Source organism: Tribolium castaneum, chromosome 3 (genome assembly GCF_031307605.1).
Source record: "Tribolium castaneum strain GA2 chromosome 3, icTriCast1.1, whole genome shotgun sequence".
Classification (NCBI taxonomy): Eukaryota; Metazoa; Arthropoda; class Insecta; order Coleoptera; family Tenebrionidae; genus Tribolium; species Tribolium castaneum.
This window is the reverse complement of record NC_087396.1, coordinates 8,445,197-8,462,130: the sequence shown is the minus strand read 5'-3', so window position 1 is coordinate 8,462,130 and position 16,934 is coordinate 8,445,197. Positions and strand designations below refer to the sequence as shown.

Here is a 16,934-nt window from a genome sequence, read left to right as displayed (position 1 = left end):
TCTACAAATGTTCGCTCGGTCGAAATGTTGCGAGCGAGGTCGGAACAGTACGAACGGAGACCATAACGGACTTCTCATCTCAGCTGGGCATATTGGAATAGTGGTTTTTATGGAAATATGTTGCGCGTGGCTGGGGCTTCGCCCCAGTTAACTAAAAGGAAACAAACCCCACGACCAATTAAACTCGAAAACGTGGAACTCGAAACGTGGAATAGTGCTTATGTTTATGAACTGTACGCCACCCTAGCTCCATAAAAAAACACTATTCCACGTTTCGAGTTCCACGTTTTCGAGTTTAATTGGTCGTGGGGTTTGTTTCCTTTTAGTTAACTGGGGCGAAGCCCCAGCCACGCGCAACATATTTCCATAAAAACCACTATTCCAATATGCCACTAGCGGCTAGCCCCTGCCGGTCTACAAATGTTCGCTCAGTCGAAATGTTGCGAGCGAGGTCGGAACAGTACGAACTGAGACCATAACGGACTTCTCATTTCAGCTGGGCATATTGGAATAGTGGTTTTTATGGAAATATGTTGCGCGTGGCTGGGGCTTCGCCCCAGTTAACTAAAAGGAAACAAACCCCACAACCAATTAAACTCGAAAACGTGGAACTCGAAACGTGGAATAGTGTTTTTTTATGGAGCTAGGGTGGCGTACAGTTCATAAACATAAACACTATTCCACGTTTCGAGTTCCACGTTTTCGAGTTTAATTGGTCGTGGGGTTTGTTTCCTTTTAGTTAACTGGGGCGAAGCCCCAGCCACGCGCAACATATTTCCATAAAAACCACTATTCCAATATGCCCAGCTGAAATGAGAAGTCCGTTATGGTCTCCGTTCGTACTGTTACGACCTCGCTCGCAACATTTCGACTGAGCGAACATTTGTAGACCGGCAGGGGCTAGCCGCTAGTCAATATGCCCAGCTGAAATGAGAAGTCCGTTATGGTCTCCGTTCGTACTGTTCCGACCTCGCTCGCAACATTTCGACTGAGCGAACATTTGTAGACCGGCAGGGGCTAGCCGCTAGTAATTAAAAGTACCAATAGTTGATCCACCAGTCCGACTACGGACTACGCCGTCAATACTAAGCTGGTCTATTGCTATGACGTGTTATTGTTAGTTTGTTCGCCTTCCATCAGATGCGCTGTGCAAATAATAATAATAATAATATGAATTTAAAATAAATCAAAAAGGTATCCCAAAAAATATTTTTACAATTAGTGCTCTTATGCATGTTTAAAGCGTGACACCGTGCACGTCTTAAACCGAATAAAAATCGTAAATTCATTTCCTAGTCCTTGAAGTGTGCAGCGTTGGTTTACCGCACTGTTCTCGCCGTCAATGGCATGGTACTTTTAGTTCCTCTGATTACTCATGACAATCATATTCTATGATGAAACCTTTGAACGTCCAACGTCTTTTTCGATGCACGTAGACATAAATTAGAAAAAGTGTATCCTCACTTCCTTCTCAAAAAATTTAGGAACTAAATTTAAATTACCGAGTAAATATTGAAAAGATTGTTGTATCAAAAAAATATTGGCAACACTGAGTCACCCGATATAGCTTCTAAATTCAAACTTATCAACAAAATTATCCGTTTAATCACAATAATAAAGGATACTTACCGCAGTTATCAAAATACCTTCTAAAATGCTTAAAAATCGCAGCAAGTATGTATCCGCCGAGTATGTATCCACCAATACAAATTTCACAACTGTCAATCCTAACCTCACTTTTCAGATTAATACAGTAACAGTGAAAGTAAATTAATAACTTAATAAGTGAAAACTGACAACCAACTGTGTCAACAAACAGTAATGTTCCTCAATTATGTCATTGCCGCCGTCTCCGTGCTCCTCTACTTGCACGGATTTTTTCCAATCCCGACCCGGCCCATTGAAAAGGCGCCCCCCAGCAACAGAACCCATACTCCAAACGCCAAGAAATTGGTCTTGGTAGTGATTGACGCCCTACGTCTCGACTTCATTTCCGCAACCAAAACGCCATTCTTATCAAAATCATTAAGAAATAATGGCTGTTTTATTCATCTCAAAGTTGAAACACCAACTGTTACACTACCACGGATAAAAGCGCTGACGACAGGAAATGTGCCGCAATTTGTCGATATTATCCTGAATTTGGCCAATCCGACAAAAGTTGAGGACAGTTTTATTCATCGAGCTCATGCCGCCGGCAAGAAAATTGTTTTTTATGGTGATGATATTTGGGTGAAACTTTTTTCTGATGAGTTTGTCAGGAGTGAAGGCACTTCGTCATTTTTTGTTAATGATTTTACGGAAGTGGATGATAATGTGACGAGAAATGTTAAACTGGAAGTCAAGAGGAGCGATTGGGACATCATGATTTTGCACTATTTAGGTATGCATATGTTTTTTATAATAATTTTTATAATATGATTTTGTGCTCCTGTTACAACAGAAACGGTTTTCTTCGTGAAATAGTATTCTCTTGCAAGCGAAATAGTGGAGATTGACTAAAGTAATATTTCATGACAACAATCCAGTTGGGGACAGAAAATGATTAATCTGTCGTAAAATGCAAATTAGGGTTTCTTCGGGTTTGCTTCGGCTTAGGCCCCATATCTGTTCATATAATAGTAACATCTGTTTTGAAAAGTGTGACGAAGTGAGAAATAAACATCTGCCCAAAGAAACCGATTTGTATTTTAGTGCAGACTAATCATTTTCTGTTTCCAATTGTATTGTTATTATGAAATATTATTTTAGTCAATCATCACTATTTCGCGTGGAAGAGTATATATTATGATAAGAGTTTTATAAGACGCAGATTGTCGCACGCACGGATTTAATGAAGTAAATGCGACAAAATGCCTTAAAACGAGATATTATACAGTATTGTTTCTACCTTGCATCTTTTTATGAAAAATAAATAAATAAATTTGAAATTTAGGGAATTTTATGTAAACTGACAGTATTTTCGGAACTCAGTGGAGTGAATTTTGTGTAACAACAAATTTTGTTTGTTTAAATAATACAGAAAATGTATGGAAGAACCCTGTGAGGAAACTGCAATTTTGGTCGTACTACCCCTCGTTAGATGTCGCCCCCAGTACTATTTTAACATTTTCGCGTTTTTCCCAAATTTCTTTAGGGATTTTCCTGTTTACTTTCCTCCTAGGATTATGTTAGTAACGGATGCATCGTGTCATGCAATATTTGCTTACAATAATTTAGTTAAATAAAATGATTTATACATTTGAATTGTGACCGCTGCGACTTAAATGTAGGATTAAATTTTACATCAAAATGTTCAAAAAAATCTCCCGTGTCTTTCTAAACTACCGGTTTTGTAATCTGATTTTGATTTGACAAAGATATCGTTATTTATAATAATTACTCTGCAATTTCTTTTAAAGCACTGGCTAAACGACTGCAGGCGGTACTCTTAATTAATACTAAAAAGACCGCCGCCCGGCGGTTTTATCTGCTCACGTATGAAAAAGCCGCTGAAAATCTGAATTAAATCATTAGTCACGGCGGTATGATATAAAGATACTGATATATGCCGCCGGTCGGCGTCGTTTTTATTTAAAATACCAAATACCACCGAAATTTTGTCATAACTAACTCTAATTCTAATTATTCCAATATGAACTTTTTTTTGACAAAAAATTAATTCAGCTGAGGTGGTAATCATCCTGTGATTGCAGTCTTTGTGAAGAAAAATTGTTTGTAGATACGTTGCTACTTATTTATTAAGCATAATTTATTAAAAACAAAAATTTTTTGTTATAGGTACATCGAGAAATTTTTGTTAAATTTTTTCACCGATAGAATAAAAAACTTACCAATAGAATAAATAAAGCACTAAATAGAATAAAAAATCACCAAATGACTACTTTATTCTATCGAATTTTTGTTGTATGGCTTTAATTGAAGAAATTTATATAACTAGCTGTATTGCTCACCCCAAATCCGGGTACGTGATTAGATGAAAATCTAATCATACGCCGTTAAAAACTTGTGGAACTAAAATAGTGAATAAGTAAAAACGAAAACGACTAAAAAGTATAAACTAAAACGTTGCATCGTTAAAAATGAAAATCTCTGTAAGCGCATATCATCGAAAGTGCACAGCACTAAAATATTACAAAACCAAAGTCGATATCCTGCTTTATTTAGTTCAACTACTACCGCATAGATGTCGCTACAGATGCTATCTAAACAAACAATTAGAGAGGGGAGATGCGGCGTCCACAAAAACGCTGGTTACGATATATCAAAGACAATGGTACAGCACTCCCTCACTCTCTAGCACATTAAAACGCTATTTGCATCTCTTTTCTAACCAATAAATGTCAATCATTGTGTCAAAATACCGTTTCAAAAATTTAAAATTTTATTAAAAAAATCGTTAAAAGTAATCTTCGATACATCTTCAATCGTTGTAGTATTCAATCGTTGTAGTATGATATCAAAGTCGGGGGTCGAACTTTGAATTGAAAAACAGCCACAATAAGCCTTCGTCACACTGTTGTAAAATTCTCAGTCCTGAATAACAATACGGTTTATAAAGTGGTAAATAACACATTGAGACATACCTATGGTACTATTTTCTTTTATTTTGTTGGTGAACTATGTTGAATCATAGTTTTATGTGAAATTCATTTCCAGTTCCTTGTTTGAGGTTACGTCAAGGGCAGCTTTTTTGACTGTTAAAATAATTATATTATTTAGATTACCTGTAAATCAACTTTTATTCCATTAGAGAACTCCGAAACAGTTTATACCTATTTATACGACTAAAAATGAGCCAGTCGTTGATAAGGGATTTGGTGGGAAAACAAAGCGGCGCGAGAGCCACGATCGGACCGGGTGATGAGTTTGAGTGGTGCGATAGTTAAAGAGTTAAACATTTTAAATTATGCATTAAACAGCTAATTCGTTTTCACTTCCACCCGCCACAAGTTTGTACCACAGGTTGTACCTTCGGAAATGTAAATAATGTAATCGGAAGTGTTCGGTATAATTCGGAGATCGGAATAATGAGTAGCGACATACGATTTCTTTGAGAAAGAGATGCATTATGTCCAACGTAATGAAGTCGAGAGAGAGAGAGGCCATGGTATGTCTCAATGTGTTATTTACCACTTTATAAACCGTATTGTTATTCAGGACTGAGAATTTTACAACAGTGTAACGAAGGCTTGCTTATAGTGGCTGTTTTTCAATTCAAAGTTCGCCCCCCGACGATATCATACTACAAAGATTGAAGCTGTATCGAAGAATACTTTTAACGATTTTTTAAATAAAATTTTAAATTTTTAAAACGCAATTTTGACATAATGATTGACATTTATTGGTTAGAAAAGAGATGCAAATAGCGTTTTAATGTGCTAGAGAATGAGGGAGAGTTGTACCATTATCTTTGATATATCGTAACCAGCGTTTTTGTGGATGCCGCATCTCCCCTCTCTAATATCTTTGTATCTAAATACCAAAAAACCGAAAATCTTATTTTATATTTACAAAGTTGAAGACCTGGACGGAAAAAGTAGATCTGTGATAAATGTAAATTTGGAAAAAAAATACAAAACGCGTAAATTTGACCGATTGACCGATTATAAATTTTTAGAACAAATGTCACATATACTCTTCTTGGACCGAGTCTTCAATTTATTCTAATTCAGCAATATTGAAATGTTATTTCAAACGTTTTAAGACATAGGAAGTTTCAAAGGGTTAAAAGTGCATGAAAGTGGCGGTCGTTCTAAATCTAAGGTCAACAGAATGTCTTTGTAATTTACCCATTTTTTCCTATGAGTAGTAAAATTACAGTGGTGAAACTATTTTTAAGTACCATCGCGTTAATCGGTTGGGACGTAAATATAAATGCGAGAACAATATTGTTGCATCATATATTTTTAGTAAGTTGTGGGAATAGAACGTAAATATACGAATTATTTCTTTTAAACTGTAATTGATTTACGTACATACATACATGTTACAAAATATTTGAAATTCAAAATGTTCCGTCAAATAATAAGTATTAAGACATCGCATACGATGACGTTGCGTTAGTTAATACCTACCATGTCTATTAAAAAACCAATGATGTTTTATCTTAATTTTTGTTCAGGTTCAAGTTTAAATCTAAACGGTAGACAAATGCAAATAGAAACCGAATGCCAGCTAAATGATTTTATTGACCAAATGCAAACTTATTCACCGGAAAGGGGACCTAAGAATTTCTTAATTACAATTCTATGACATCCGGCTTATCTGATGGCAGACGGTATTGGTTTTACTTGCATACATTCATACCTACTTACACAAAAGCTGTTGTACAATTAAAATAATTTTTGCAATTTCTAGCCGAAAAACTTTGAAAACTTGCAAATTTCATTTGGAATTTGGAGAATGGTATCGATCTCGCATAATTAATTATATTTGTGAATGAAAAGACTAAGAAATTCTAAACAGAGAAGATTGAACTACTGGAGTGCATTCTGATCGGTCGGTTTACCTACTGCTTTGCCTGGGATGTGAATGAAGATACTATAAACACGACTTGCAATAATTGAGATTTAATACCTATAATAAGTTACTATATAAATTATTATAATAGTATTATTTATTTTTATAAACAACTGTCAATGTCAAAATCGGGTATAACAGTATTAATATTATTAATAATAATAATTAATATTAATTATTAATTCTTTATTTGAATTAACATTTTTATTTTTTAATAGAGAGAACTATACAAAATACTATTTTCGATAAAAAAATCTCAAAACCTTTTGCTTTGTGAACAAAGACTGAAATTAAAAACAAAAAATGGCAACGCCGTACAGCTATACCTATTTTAATATGTTTAAAAAATATATTAAATAAAAGTATTACCATGGTAACATTATTACATGTTGTTTTAAAAAGGATAGTGATAAAGTGATTAGTAATAAATTCGATTTTGATCAATAAAAAATAAATAAAAATTTAAATGACATGTAAACCACGCACAGAACTAAAAGGAAATATACCCCTCGAACGATTAAACTCGAAAATGTAAAGCTCAAAACGTGTAATAATAGTTTTTATGGAGCTAGAGCGACGTAGAATCGGTAGCCTTCACACTGGGGCTTCGCTTCAGCGACCTAAAAAGAAACATACCCCTCGAACGACTAAACTCGAAACCGTAAAACTCGAAATGTGGAATTCTACACTCTCTAGTTTTGAGATGCTATTATTTACTGTGCATTTATTATTTTTACTGTGCATTTATTATTTAACTGTGCATTTATTATTTTTACTGATCAAAAATACTTGTCGTTTAAATAAAATACTGTGCATTTACTTTGTACCCTTACGTGTTTTATATTAAATGATTTTATTTATTAATTTTTTTTAATTTATTTAAAATTTGAAATTTAAACGTGTTTTAAATTTAATTGTTATGAGAAGCATGTTTTTATGATACGTTGATATGGGAAACGTGTTTTAAAATAGTGTTTATATTCTTCGATTCAGATATCAAAAAAAAAGGCTTAAAATGGTATCAACAAAAAAGCAATGTTATATTTTCTCCTTTTTTTAGAACTTTCTCTCAGCTTCTAATGGTCGGTCACTCAACGATAGTTTTGGATATAAAAACAAAGGGATGTGATAAAATTGAAACTTCTTCTATAAACCATAGATATTTGTTTTTGGAAAGACAATAGAAAAACACCCAGAAGCCAAGAAAAAAGGGTTTTCTATTTAATTTTGTAAGTTATTTGACTTCAACAATTAACAAACTTCTTCCCTTTTTCGTTCTGTACCTTTTGTAATGTACTTAATAACTACAGTATACTACAGTAAGGTTTAGATAATTCGAACATAAAGTTTGCTGACTCCGTTCAGAATTATAGAATTCACAATAAATTATCATTTATTATGAATTCTATCTTAAATTTTTGCAATTTTTCTCAAAAATGAAACGCCAAATTACAAAAATTTAACATTTTTTAAATCCAAATAATGCTAACTTTTTGAGAAATTGATTTACATTATTATTATACACAATTATCTAAGCTATACGTGGCTCTAGCGGCAAATATGAGTCTAATTTTATTATTTATTTATTTATTCTCGTAAATTGTTCGATTCTAAATTCGATGGAATTATCCTTTAGATACTATTCCAAGTGGGGCTTTGAATTTTATTGTTCCCTTTCGTCATTCTTTAATTCTTATTATGGTAGCGCTCAGCTCCATTTGCGTGTGCGTCATCTGACATTTCTGTCACTACGTTTACATAGCAGGGGCATAGCGGTGACAAACTATCAAATATTTTTTGAGGTTACGAAGTGTTTAAATTACAATTACAAAATTATAAAAAATACAGATTCACAAAACAAGAACTAATAAACGCAGAATCAAAAACCTAACGAAATGCAAATCACAAAACACAATAAACGAACAGAAAATACTTGCGATTAACACCGATAACACTTTCGACAACCATGCGACGACGTCTATAATTTACTGTCAATGTCAGTTTGACAAATTCGTGACACTTGACGGTGTTGCCGAAGTGCACATGTAAATTAATGTTCAAGGATACCACCCTTACATAGCCCTTAGCTGTTTAAATTTGCATTGTTTTTGGTAATTTTTTATAGCTTTGTGTTGGTAATAAAAAAATGAAATTGATGATGCACACGCAAATCGAGCTGACCGCCTCTATAGCTATTTTAAAACTACAGGTGTTCGCGAAGTTGGGGCGCTCCTTTTAACACAAGATACTATGCATTGTTCTTAAGATTTTTAGCCTAAATCGCCTTAATAAAATGTTTTTAATAATGGAGAAATTTTTAGTTTTTCTAAAATTTTGAGTCCGGTCCTGACTAACTGCCGTTTTGAGATAAACGCGTCAAAATAATCTACCTCATTATTGTGGCTATAGTAATATTTTTTTAATTTTGTTCGAATGTCGTAAAACCATGTTGTCTTTCTCACTCTTCCGAGAAAGTAGCTAGGAGCAAGTAAGATAAACGATGGGCCGCCCTCGGCTCGAGCCAGGGATATGTTGTCTTTCTCACACTTAGGACATTTAATAGAGACTGGAAACTTTCGCAAGCGCAACTACATCACCCATCCAAAATATATCAGTGATTCTCAACATGTTCACATAATGCAACAAGCGCAGACAACAAGTAAATTTAATTTACAAAAAATATTTACAAATCTATTTACATAAAACAAAGTTTCAAAACCCGACACACCAAACCTTTATTTTAAACACAACGCGTTTCAACCACAAAGTGGTCATCCTCAGGTGAGAATATATTCTCACCTCAATATATTCTTTGTGTCGGGTTTTGAAACTTTGTTTTATTTATTTTCCTCGCCAAGAAAATCCAACAAGAAATTGAAAATCTATTTACAATTTAATTTATATTTCAATCTCACTTTCAGTAGCTGCATCGTTAAATTTGTCGAAGTCACTATGACTATCATCATCTCAATTCACGTTAATTATATTGTCTTTTTGGCAAATAAACAAAAGACATATTATTTTATTTAACAATAATAAACATAACAAATAACGAAGTGGCACCCCATAGTTTGGGAACGACTATTTTCCGCATATATTATTAATTTTTTTTTAACAGATAACATTTGGTAACATTTTCCGCTACGCTTGACGGTTTGTATTTTGTTCCACTCATTCGCATAGTAACAACAAAGACAAAACTAGTAGCAGATGAGAATGTATTATTTGATACATTTATACATTCGGCCAAAATTAAAAAAATTATACTATACCAGATTTTCAATAATGTTCCTTTTATTATTATTTTTTATACTCTAAGTACTCTTTGAATGCCGCAGCTGACTTCTCATAGCATTAGAATAATTAGAAGCCTCTCCGAATAATTAGATGACAATTGTAACAGTTTTTGCTGATTCCGCCAATGATCTTTGATTTTTTTGATCTGAACAGGGACGGCTTCCAAAATTAAAAAAAAGTTATTGTATCATCAACATTTTACTAAGGTGTTTCAGACTAAAACTCTTAAGAACAATGCATGCTAGCACCTCCTAGGAACCACCTAGGAACGCCTCAACTTCGGGAACAGCCTGTATAAAAACGCCAACATCGCGTTTTTCCAAATTATTGTTTTAAATAAAGTATGGTCGCAATTGTGATTTTATGATAGCTATCAATCACTTCCCAAGTTGGGTTGTTTTTCAATATTTCTACACGTGGCCGACGAAAATGACATTTCGCTTCACTCATTTGGCCGTTCCGCTGAGCCCCGCTGAGCCTAGTTTCCATTGTTGAAATTGATACTATTTGACATTTCCAACTGCACGGCAGATCACGACCTCTACCGTCGTTTGAGTTTAAAATTCTAGCTGTCAAGCGTTGTCATTTCGCCGTCATACCAAATGTTATCTGTTAAAAAAAAAAATTAATAATATATGCGTTAAGACCAAGATGGTGAGTTAAAATAGCTTCCAAAGAAGTTTTTCAGCGATGGAAGTTAAATTTGTGCTTTTGGAAATGTCTAATTGAATCCCAATACGATAAAAAGTACGTAGAATCACACTCTGAGACGCTAGAATAAAAATAATGAGCTGTGAGTCACTACCATCGATGACAGTTATGCCAAGTCGAACATATTTGATGATCAGATTCGGAAGTAAAATTACCGTTGGGGGCGCCACTGAGCTAGGTCAAAAACAGTAACCATAAATGGCGGGAAAATGTTTATGCGGATATTTTGAGCGTTGTACGAATTTTGGGGCTTCACAATTATTACATTGCCTATGCGGAATGATTATTGCATCTTTGATGCAAGAAACTTATGTTGACAAATGAGAGATGACGAGGAAAACACGAATAACTAATGACTGTTTGGTTCACTTTCTTTATTGGAAAATTATTACAAAGACATTGAAAAGCCTACCTTTTGGCATAATTTATCTTTAAGTGTATCAGCAGTTGTTAATCTTTATTGTAGTTTTGCAGATTTACCGCAGCATTTCATGATTTTTTCAGTGGAAAATTCTAACCTAAAATTCATAACACTTCACTAATTTATTGGTTTCTTGAGCCAAACTTTGTGTTCGCTATGATCCATTACTATAGTCTTTAATTAGACAACTGTTTGATAACACTTTGTAATCAAAATTTAAATATTTTTCACTTTTTATCCACTTTCAAGTTCCAACAATAAACACTTTATACCACGAAAAACTACAGAACCAAAGTCAACGCTAGTATTTACCACCACGTACTTTTAAAGTAATTCTTTCTATTGTAAATAATTAACACTATACACGCAAAATTGTTGAACAATTCATTAAATGTCAGTTAAATGTGGCATTACGAAAATTTCTTTACTGTTTTCGACATAGTTCAAAAGTCATCACCAGAGGGCGTCTAGTTAATTTTATTTCCGAATAAAAGAAGCGTAGTTAAGAATAGCCAACTTCATTACTGAGCACAATTTGCCGTTTAATATTAGTGATCATTTAACAGAACTTATGAAAAGTTGTACTCCGGACTCCAAAATATCTAAATCATTATCATGTGGAAGAACGAAATGTTACAGGGAATTTTAGTAGTGAACAGCTATGTGTCAAACTAAAGACATCAAAATTTTCACTGCTTGTGGATGAGTCAACAGATAGGGGAGCAACTAAGCATCTAGCATTGATAGTCCGATTAAAAGAATCAAATCATTGCACAAGGGATTATCTTTTAACTTTGTTACCTATAACTGATGGCACAGCTGATGTTATGTTTAATCTTATAAAAAAATGTTTTTCAGACCATGGTGTTCCCTATAAAGATAATGTGGTTGGGTTTTGCGCAGATGGGGCGAACGTTATGATGGGGGCCCATCATTAATTAGGTTCAATGTTAAAAAATGAAGTTGCTTCATTATTTATTTTCAAGTGCATATGCCATTCTCTTACACTTTGTGCTTGTAAAAAATTGCCAGATAGTATCGAATCATTTTGCAGAGAAGTTTATAAACATTTTCAATTTTGTTCAAAAAAATATTCTCAATTAGGAGAATTCCAAGTCTATACCCTGCCAAAACTAGATGGCTATCATTAATTTCAGTAATACAAAGATTGCTAGAACAATGGGATGCCTTGAATTTGTACTTTATTTCAGAATGAAATGAAATAATGAAAATGAAACCGAATCTGTTCACGTTATACATAAAAAAATGCAAAATATTTTTACAAAAATGTATTTACAATTTTTAGATTTTATTTTGCCATACATAACTGACTTAAATAGAGAAATGCAATCAGAGTCCCCAAAAATTTACTTGCTTTATGATAAAATACAAGTTGTTTTCAGGACAATATTAGAGATGTTTATTAAAAAGTCATGTCTAGATAAATCACCAATTGAATCCATTGATTACAAAAATCCCCATAACTTGCTTCCACAAGAGGGCATATATTTAGGTGGTTGAGTTGTGGCTTCATTACAAAGAAATCCAGCAATTCCAGGGATAGAATTAAGAAAATTTAGAAATACTTGCGTACAGTTTTTTCAAGAATTATTAGATCAAATCAAATTACGATTCCCTCTAGACCACTTACAGTTAAAACAAATGCGTTTAATTAATCCTGTTCATTTGAGAAGTACTGTTAGCATTTTCCCGCTGGCTGTTCATTTTCCAGGCGTTATTAGTAGCAATGAATACAATGCTCTAGATCGAGAGTGGCGACTTTTGCGGAATACAGAAATAAATGAAGATGTGGGGTCTAATGAATTTTGGAGTGTTGTACGAAATCAAAAATACGGATCGGGAGACCCCATGTTTCCTTTAGTTTTAAAACTTGTTGACCACATCAACATATTACCACAGCAGTGCCATTGTGGAAAGGTTGTTTTCTGTTGTCAATTTAAACAAAACCAAAAGTAGAAATAGGCTCAGCACGGCAACTCTAGAAGGTGTCTTACATATTAAGCGTTTAATGTCAAGTAGAAACTGTTACGATTTTGCAATAAGTAAGGATTTGTTAAAGTTGATGAAATACAAAATCGTTTACGACCACAAAAAAGCAGACGAAACTGATGAGACTGTAAACGAGTGACTGAGTACCCAATAGTGGGTAATTCTAATACAGAGTTTGGAAATAGTTGTAGTTTTAAATACTTGAACATATTTGAATACTGATGTTAAGTACCTGATCTATGTTCAATTATTTTTTGTTATTATTATTATTATTATTTAAATACTTTCAGGTGCGCAGGTGTTTTCGTTGTTTTTTTCTTTGAATCGGAGCTTCATTCGGATAAAAGCCAATAGGGGTTTTTAAGTATTTAAAACACAAATACTTCCCAGCTCTGTTTTAGTATTTGTTATTTTTATTTTACACTGACTGAATTTATATTTGATTTTATGTAGAGCATTTATATTTATTTTTACATATAAAATTTTGTAAACGTTTTTTTTTCAGTAATAAATAGTTGAAAAGAGGTGTGGGTTTAAAAATTTTTCATATAAGATACCTATATGGATAAACTCCGTTACTAGTGTTGTAACCCGGTTTTTTAGGTTAATTACGTTTGACAAAATATCAGAACATATAGTCCATCCGGAATTAAAATCAATTGTCAAATTGTTTCAACGTTGGCAAGTCCATTTAAAGTTAGTCGTCCAGGCTTCGTTTCTATGGCAATGTCGCAGGGTTCCAACATAATTTCAAAAATTTTGACATTGACAATTGATTTTAATTCCGATGGACTGTACTTGCCAGTTTTGTGAGATAAACCGGGTTGCAAAGCCCCGATGGACGCTTGCACCCTGAAAGAACTTTATACAAGTTCTACGGATTTTCATGCTGAATCTACGGATATTTTGACGGCCAACTACGGATTTTTTTCTTTATGTTGTTAGCAACACTGTTTATACGTTTTTATTAACGAACCATTTTAGTCGATTTCGTTTTTACTTATTCACTATTTTAGTCCACAAGTTTTTAACAGCGTATGATTTTAGCCTCTTCACGTTTTACACCTGCGCGCCTTTAGTTTGCAATATTACACTGTGTACCATTTCAGGTTAGGACCTTTTTAGATGTATACGCGTCCCCAATAATAGCATCTCAAAACTAGAGAGTGTAGAATTCCACATTTCGAATTTTACGTTTTTGAGTTTAATCGTTCGAGGGGTATGTTTCCTGTTAGGTCGCTGGAGCGAAGCCGCAGACCAATTCTTCAAAAGAAGAATTGGTTCAATTCTGCAAATTTTAACAAAATAATGTGCGTGGTTTACTTGTCATTTATTATTTTTTACTGATCAAAATCGAATTTATTACTGATCGCTTTATTACTACCCAATTGTAATGTACAGTGGAAAGTCAAATTATTTGTGGATAATTTTTTTTGTGTTCTCTTACAATCGTCACGAAAATTCTTCAAAACGATATAGTGTCTACTTGGTGAAACTTCGTTTGCTCAACTGTTATAGTCCAGGGCTGTATTTAGCCATCAGTTGCTCAATTAGATGCATGTTTTTTGATTTTCTGTTTTAGAGTGTTAATTAGTGGCGAATGGGTAATCGTTAAAGAAATCTTGTCAAAAAAATATCCTGCAGTAGCAGTATACAGAAAAAATAGATGTTTAGCACAACAAACACGGGTGCAAAATTTTTAGTAAAAATAACTAAAACAAAGTTTAAAAACCCGCCACCAATCGTTTATTGAAACACAACGCAATTGAAACCACAAAGAGATCATCCTCAGGTGAAAATATAAACTAAACTAATTCTTACAATGTTATGCCTTATACTAATTTTGGACTAGGCACACTTTTTATGGGAATTTAGGGACCACTCAAATTATATAATTTTTATATCAATCGATGCATCTTAAAAAGCTGATCAAATCATATCATTGCGCCAAACGTGTAGCTTGATTAGGAACGCCAGAAATCGCGATTGAATTTAAATTATTCCTATTATTGGAGATATTAACTTCTGTCCGCTTAAATCCCTATTTCCATAAAAGTGTCTGTTCCCTATACCTGACCCCCTATCCAGTAATTGTAGTAATACCGCAGTGTTGTAAATCTCGAAGATTTACAAGCTCTTTGTACTTACCGAAAAGCCGCCCCAATGCTTTTCTTATGGGACAAATCTTTTTTGGGTTGGGGGTAGATTTTGAAATTATTAGCCATTGGGAGCCTTTGATTTTAAGCCCATTTGATTTAAACAAACAGTACTTCAATTTGACTTGCAAAGATAGAGGTCAAAACCAACGTTACATACTTTTGGTTCACTTTCATAAAAACCATTGTGGTGCAAATGACTAGCCTGTTACCATGACAACTCATATAAAAGTTAATGCCTGAAGTACGCTATTTGCACCACAGTGGTTTTTATGAAAGTGAACCTCGTATATGTTTATGTTTAGGCTTGATCCCCTAGTCGCTAGTCACTCCTTTAACATTTTAAATAGCGCCTCCTACATTTTGAATCATTATTAGGAAAAAAAATATTAGAAAGAAAAGAAAAACTTATCTAATTGTAGAGAAAACACATAATTGTAGATTTGTTTTTGAGTTAGGGGTGGTTTTAAAAAGTGGGGGGTACAATTTAAAGTTCTAATTAAGAGGATGATGTAACCTCAAACGAAAATTATGCTAGTTTTAGACTCTCGCCTTCCAAGACGAATCTATATGTTCTTTATTTAAATTAAATTGGCTTAAAATTAAAGGCTACTAGGTACTACGACCAAAAATAAAATTACCCCTAACTTAAAAACTTTCCATAAGCTATGTTTTAGCTAATAAATATCGAAGACTTTTAATATGAACAAAATAGCAATACATATTTGGAGCAAACTGGAAATTTCCCTCCGGTTGGCAACACTGTAGTCGTATGCGTTTACACTGTGTGCGCAGACGCACTTTGAAATGAGAGTAGCTCGGCCTACTATATATCACGCGATCAAAAATTGTTTTTTTTTGGCCTTAATACTGAAAATCTATTAAAATGAAGAAATAAGAACAACCTAACTTTTTATGAATCTCCCAAAAATGCAGTTAAAAAAAATTGCGGGACGGGCCCATCAATTTCATAAATTCCCGATTTTTCCAAAAGTCCAAATTTATCTTTTGGATTTTCGAGAAAACTCTTGAGACTTGTGGCCGAGTTGTAAACTTGCATCAAGATTTTTGAAAATTCAACTGAAACCTCTTGTGATTGAGGGAGTATAAGGTAATGTTATAAAATTTATTTTCTCGGGTGTGTTTGTAAAAGTCGTGGAATGTTTTCGAACAATTTTGTCAATTGTTATTGTCTTAAAACCATTACCCCTTGCTGCAACTTTAATAACTTTTAACTCCTTTTCAAACCTTGCGTTACTCAAGGGAAAATTAATGAGCCTGTGAATAAAAAAATTAAAACTATCCATTATGCTAAAGACAATGTTATGAATCAGCAGTGATGTAGCGAATTATACTAATCTTTTTCCTACAAATATCAAATTCTAGTCTATTGTTAGCTCTAATAACTAATGTAACTGTCCGTCTACTTCTTGTTCACAAGTAAATTTAATATTTGAAACCTGTTGTTTAAAATTTTGATAAATTCTTCTATTGTACATTTACTTAGATCAAAAATAGCAAAAATGGCATCCACATACCTTAGCCAAACTCTTGGAAAGTATTAAAGCTCAGTTTCTAAATCCTTTTCAAATCGGCTCATGAAGAGGTCAGCTAAAAAAGGCGATAGTGAGTTACCCATTGCCGCACCTTCTTGCTGTTCGAAAAACTTCTCGTAAAATTGAAAAATGTTTTGTTCCATGCAAAGTTCTGTGTTAAATTTAAGTTGAATATATTCGTTAACAACTTGTTGTGCCAAATTGTTTTGGGACAACAAATCTCTTAAGTAAGTTAAAGTTTATGGAACTGGAACACATGGA

At 33.6% G+C, this 16,934-nt stretch overlaps 2 protein-coding genes and 1 long non-coding RNA gene across 10 annotated transcripts in view; 1 reads left to right on the top strand and 2 right to left on the bottom strand.

Annotated features, from left to right (window-relative positions):
- LOC103314287 (uncharacterized) overlaps nt 1–16,934 on the bottom strand; it is a 132,976-nt gene that overhangs the window by 93,301 nt on the left and 22,741 nt on the right. The window contains exon 1 of one of the 4 annotated variants that reach the window (XM_015982230.2): nt 1,630–1,769. The exons of the other annotated variants lie outside the window; for them this stretch is intronic. The gene's annotated coding sequence lies outside the window, so the exon portion shown is untranslated. Of the gene's footprint in view, nt 1–1,629; nt 1,770–16,934 lie in introns of those variants that run through there. 4 annotated transcript variants of the gene reach the window in all.
- PIG-G (Phosphatidylinositol glycan anchor biosynthesis class G) overlaps nt 1,822–16,934 on the top strand; it is a 32,613-nt gene continuing 17,500 nt past the window's right edge. For all 3 annotated transcript variants that reach the window (XM_015982217.2, XM_064355927.1, XM_064355928.1), the window contains exon 1: nt 1,822–2,383. In XM_015982217.2, the coding sequence (XP_015837703.1) occupies nt 1,822–2,383 (562 nt within the window). The remainder of the gene's footprint in view (nt 2,384–16,934) is intronic.
- On the bottom strand, nt 4,367–5,104 carry LOC103313161 (uncharacterized). 3 transcript variants are annotated; one of them, XR_010333620.1, is made up of 3 exons: nt 4,776–5,038; nt 4,587–4,727; nt 4,367–4,536 (listed from the first exon to the last, which is right to left on the bottom strand). It is a non-coding gene; the product is annotated as an uncharacterized LOC103313161 (long non-coding RNA). The 3 variants fall into 3 exon arrangements; XR_001575239.2 differs by having other exon boundaries at nt 4,587–4,697; nt 4,776–5,012; XR_010333619.1 differs by having other exon boundaries at nt 4,587–5,104.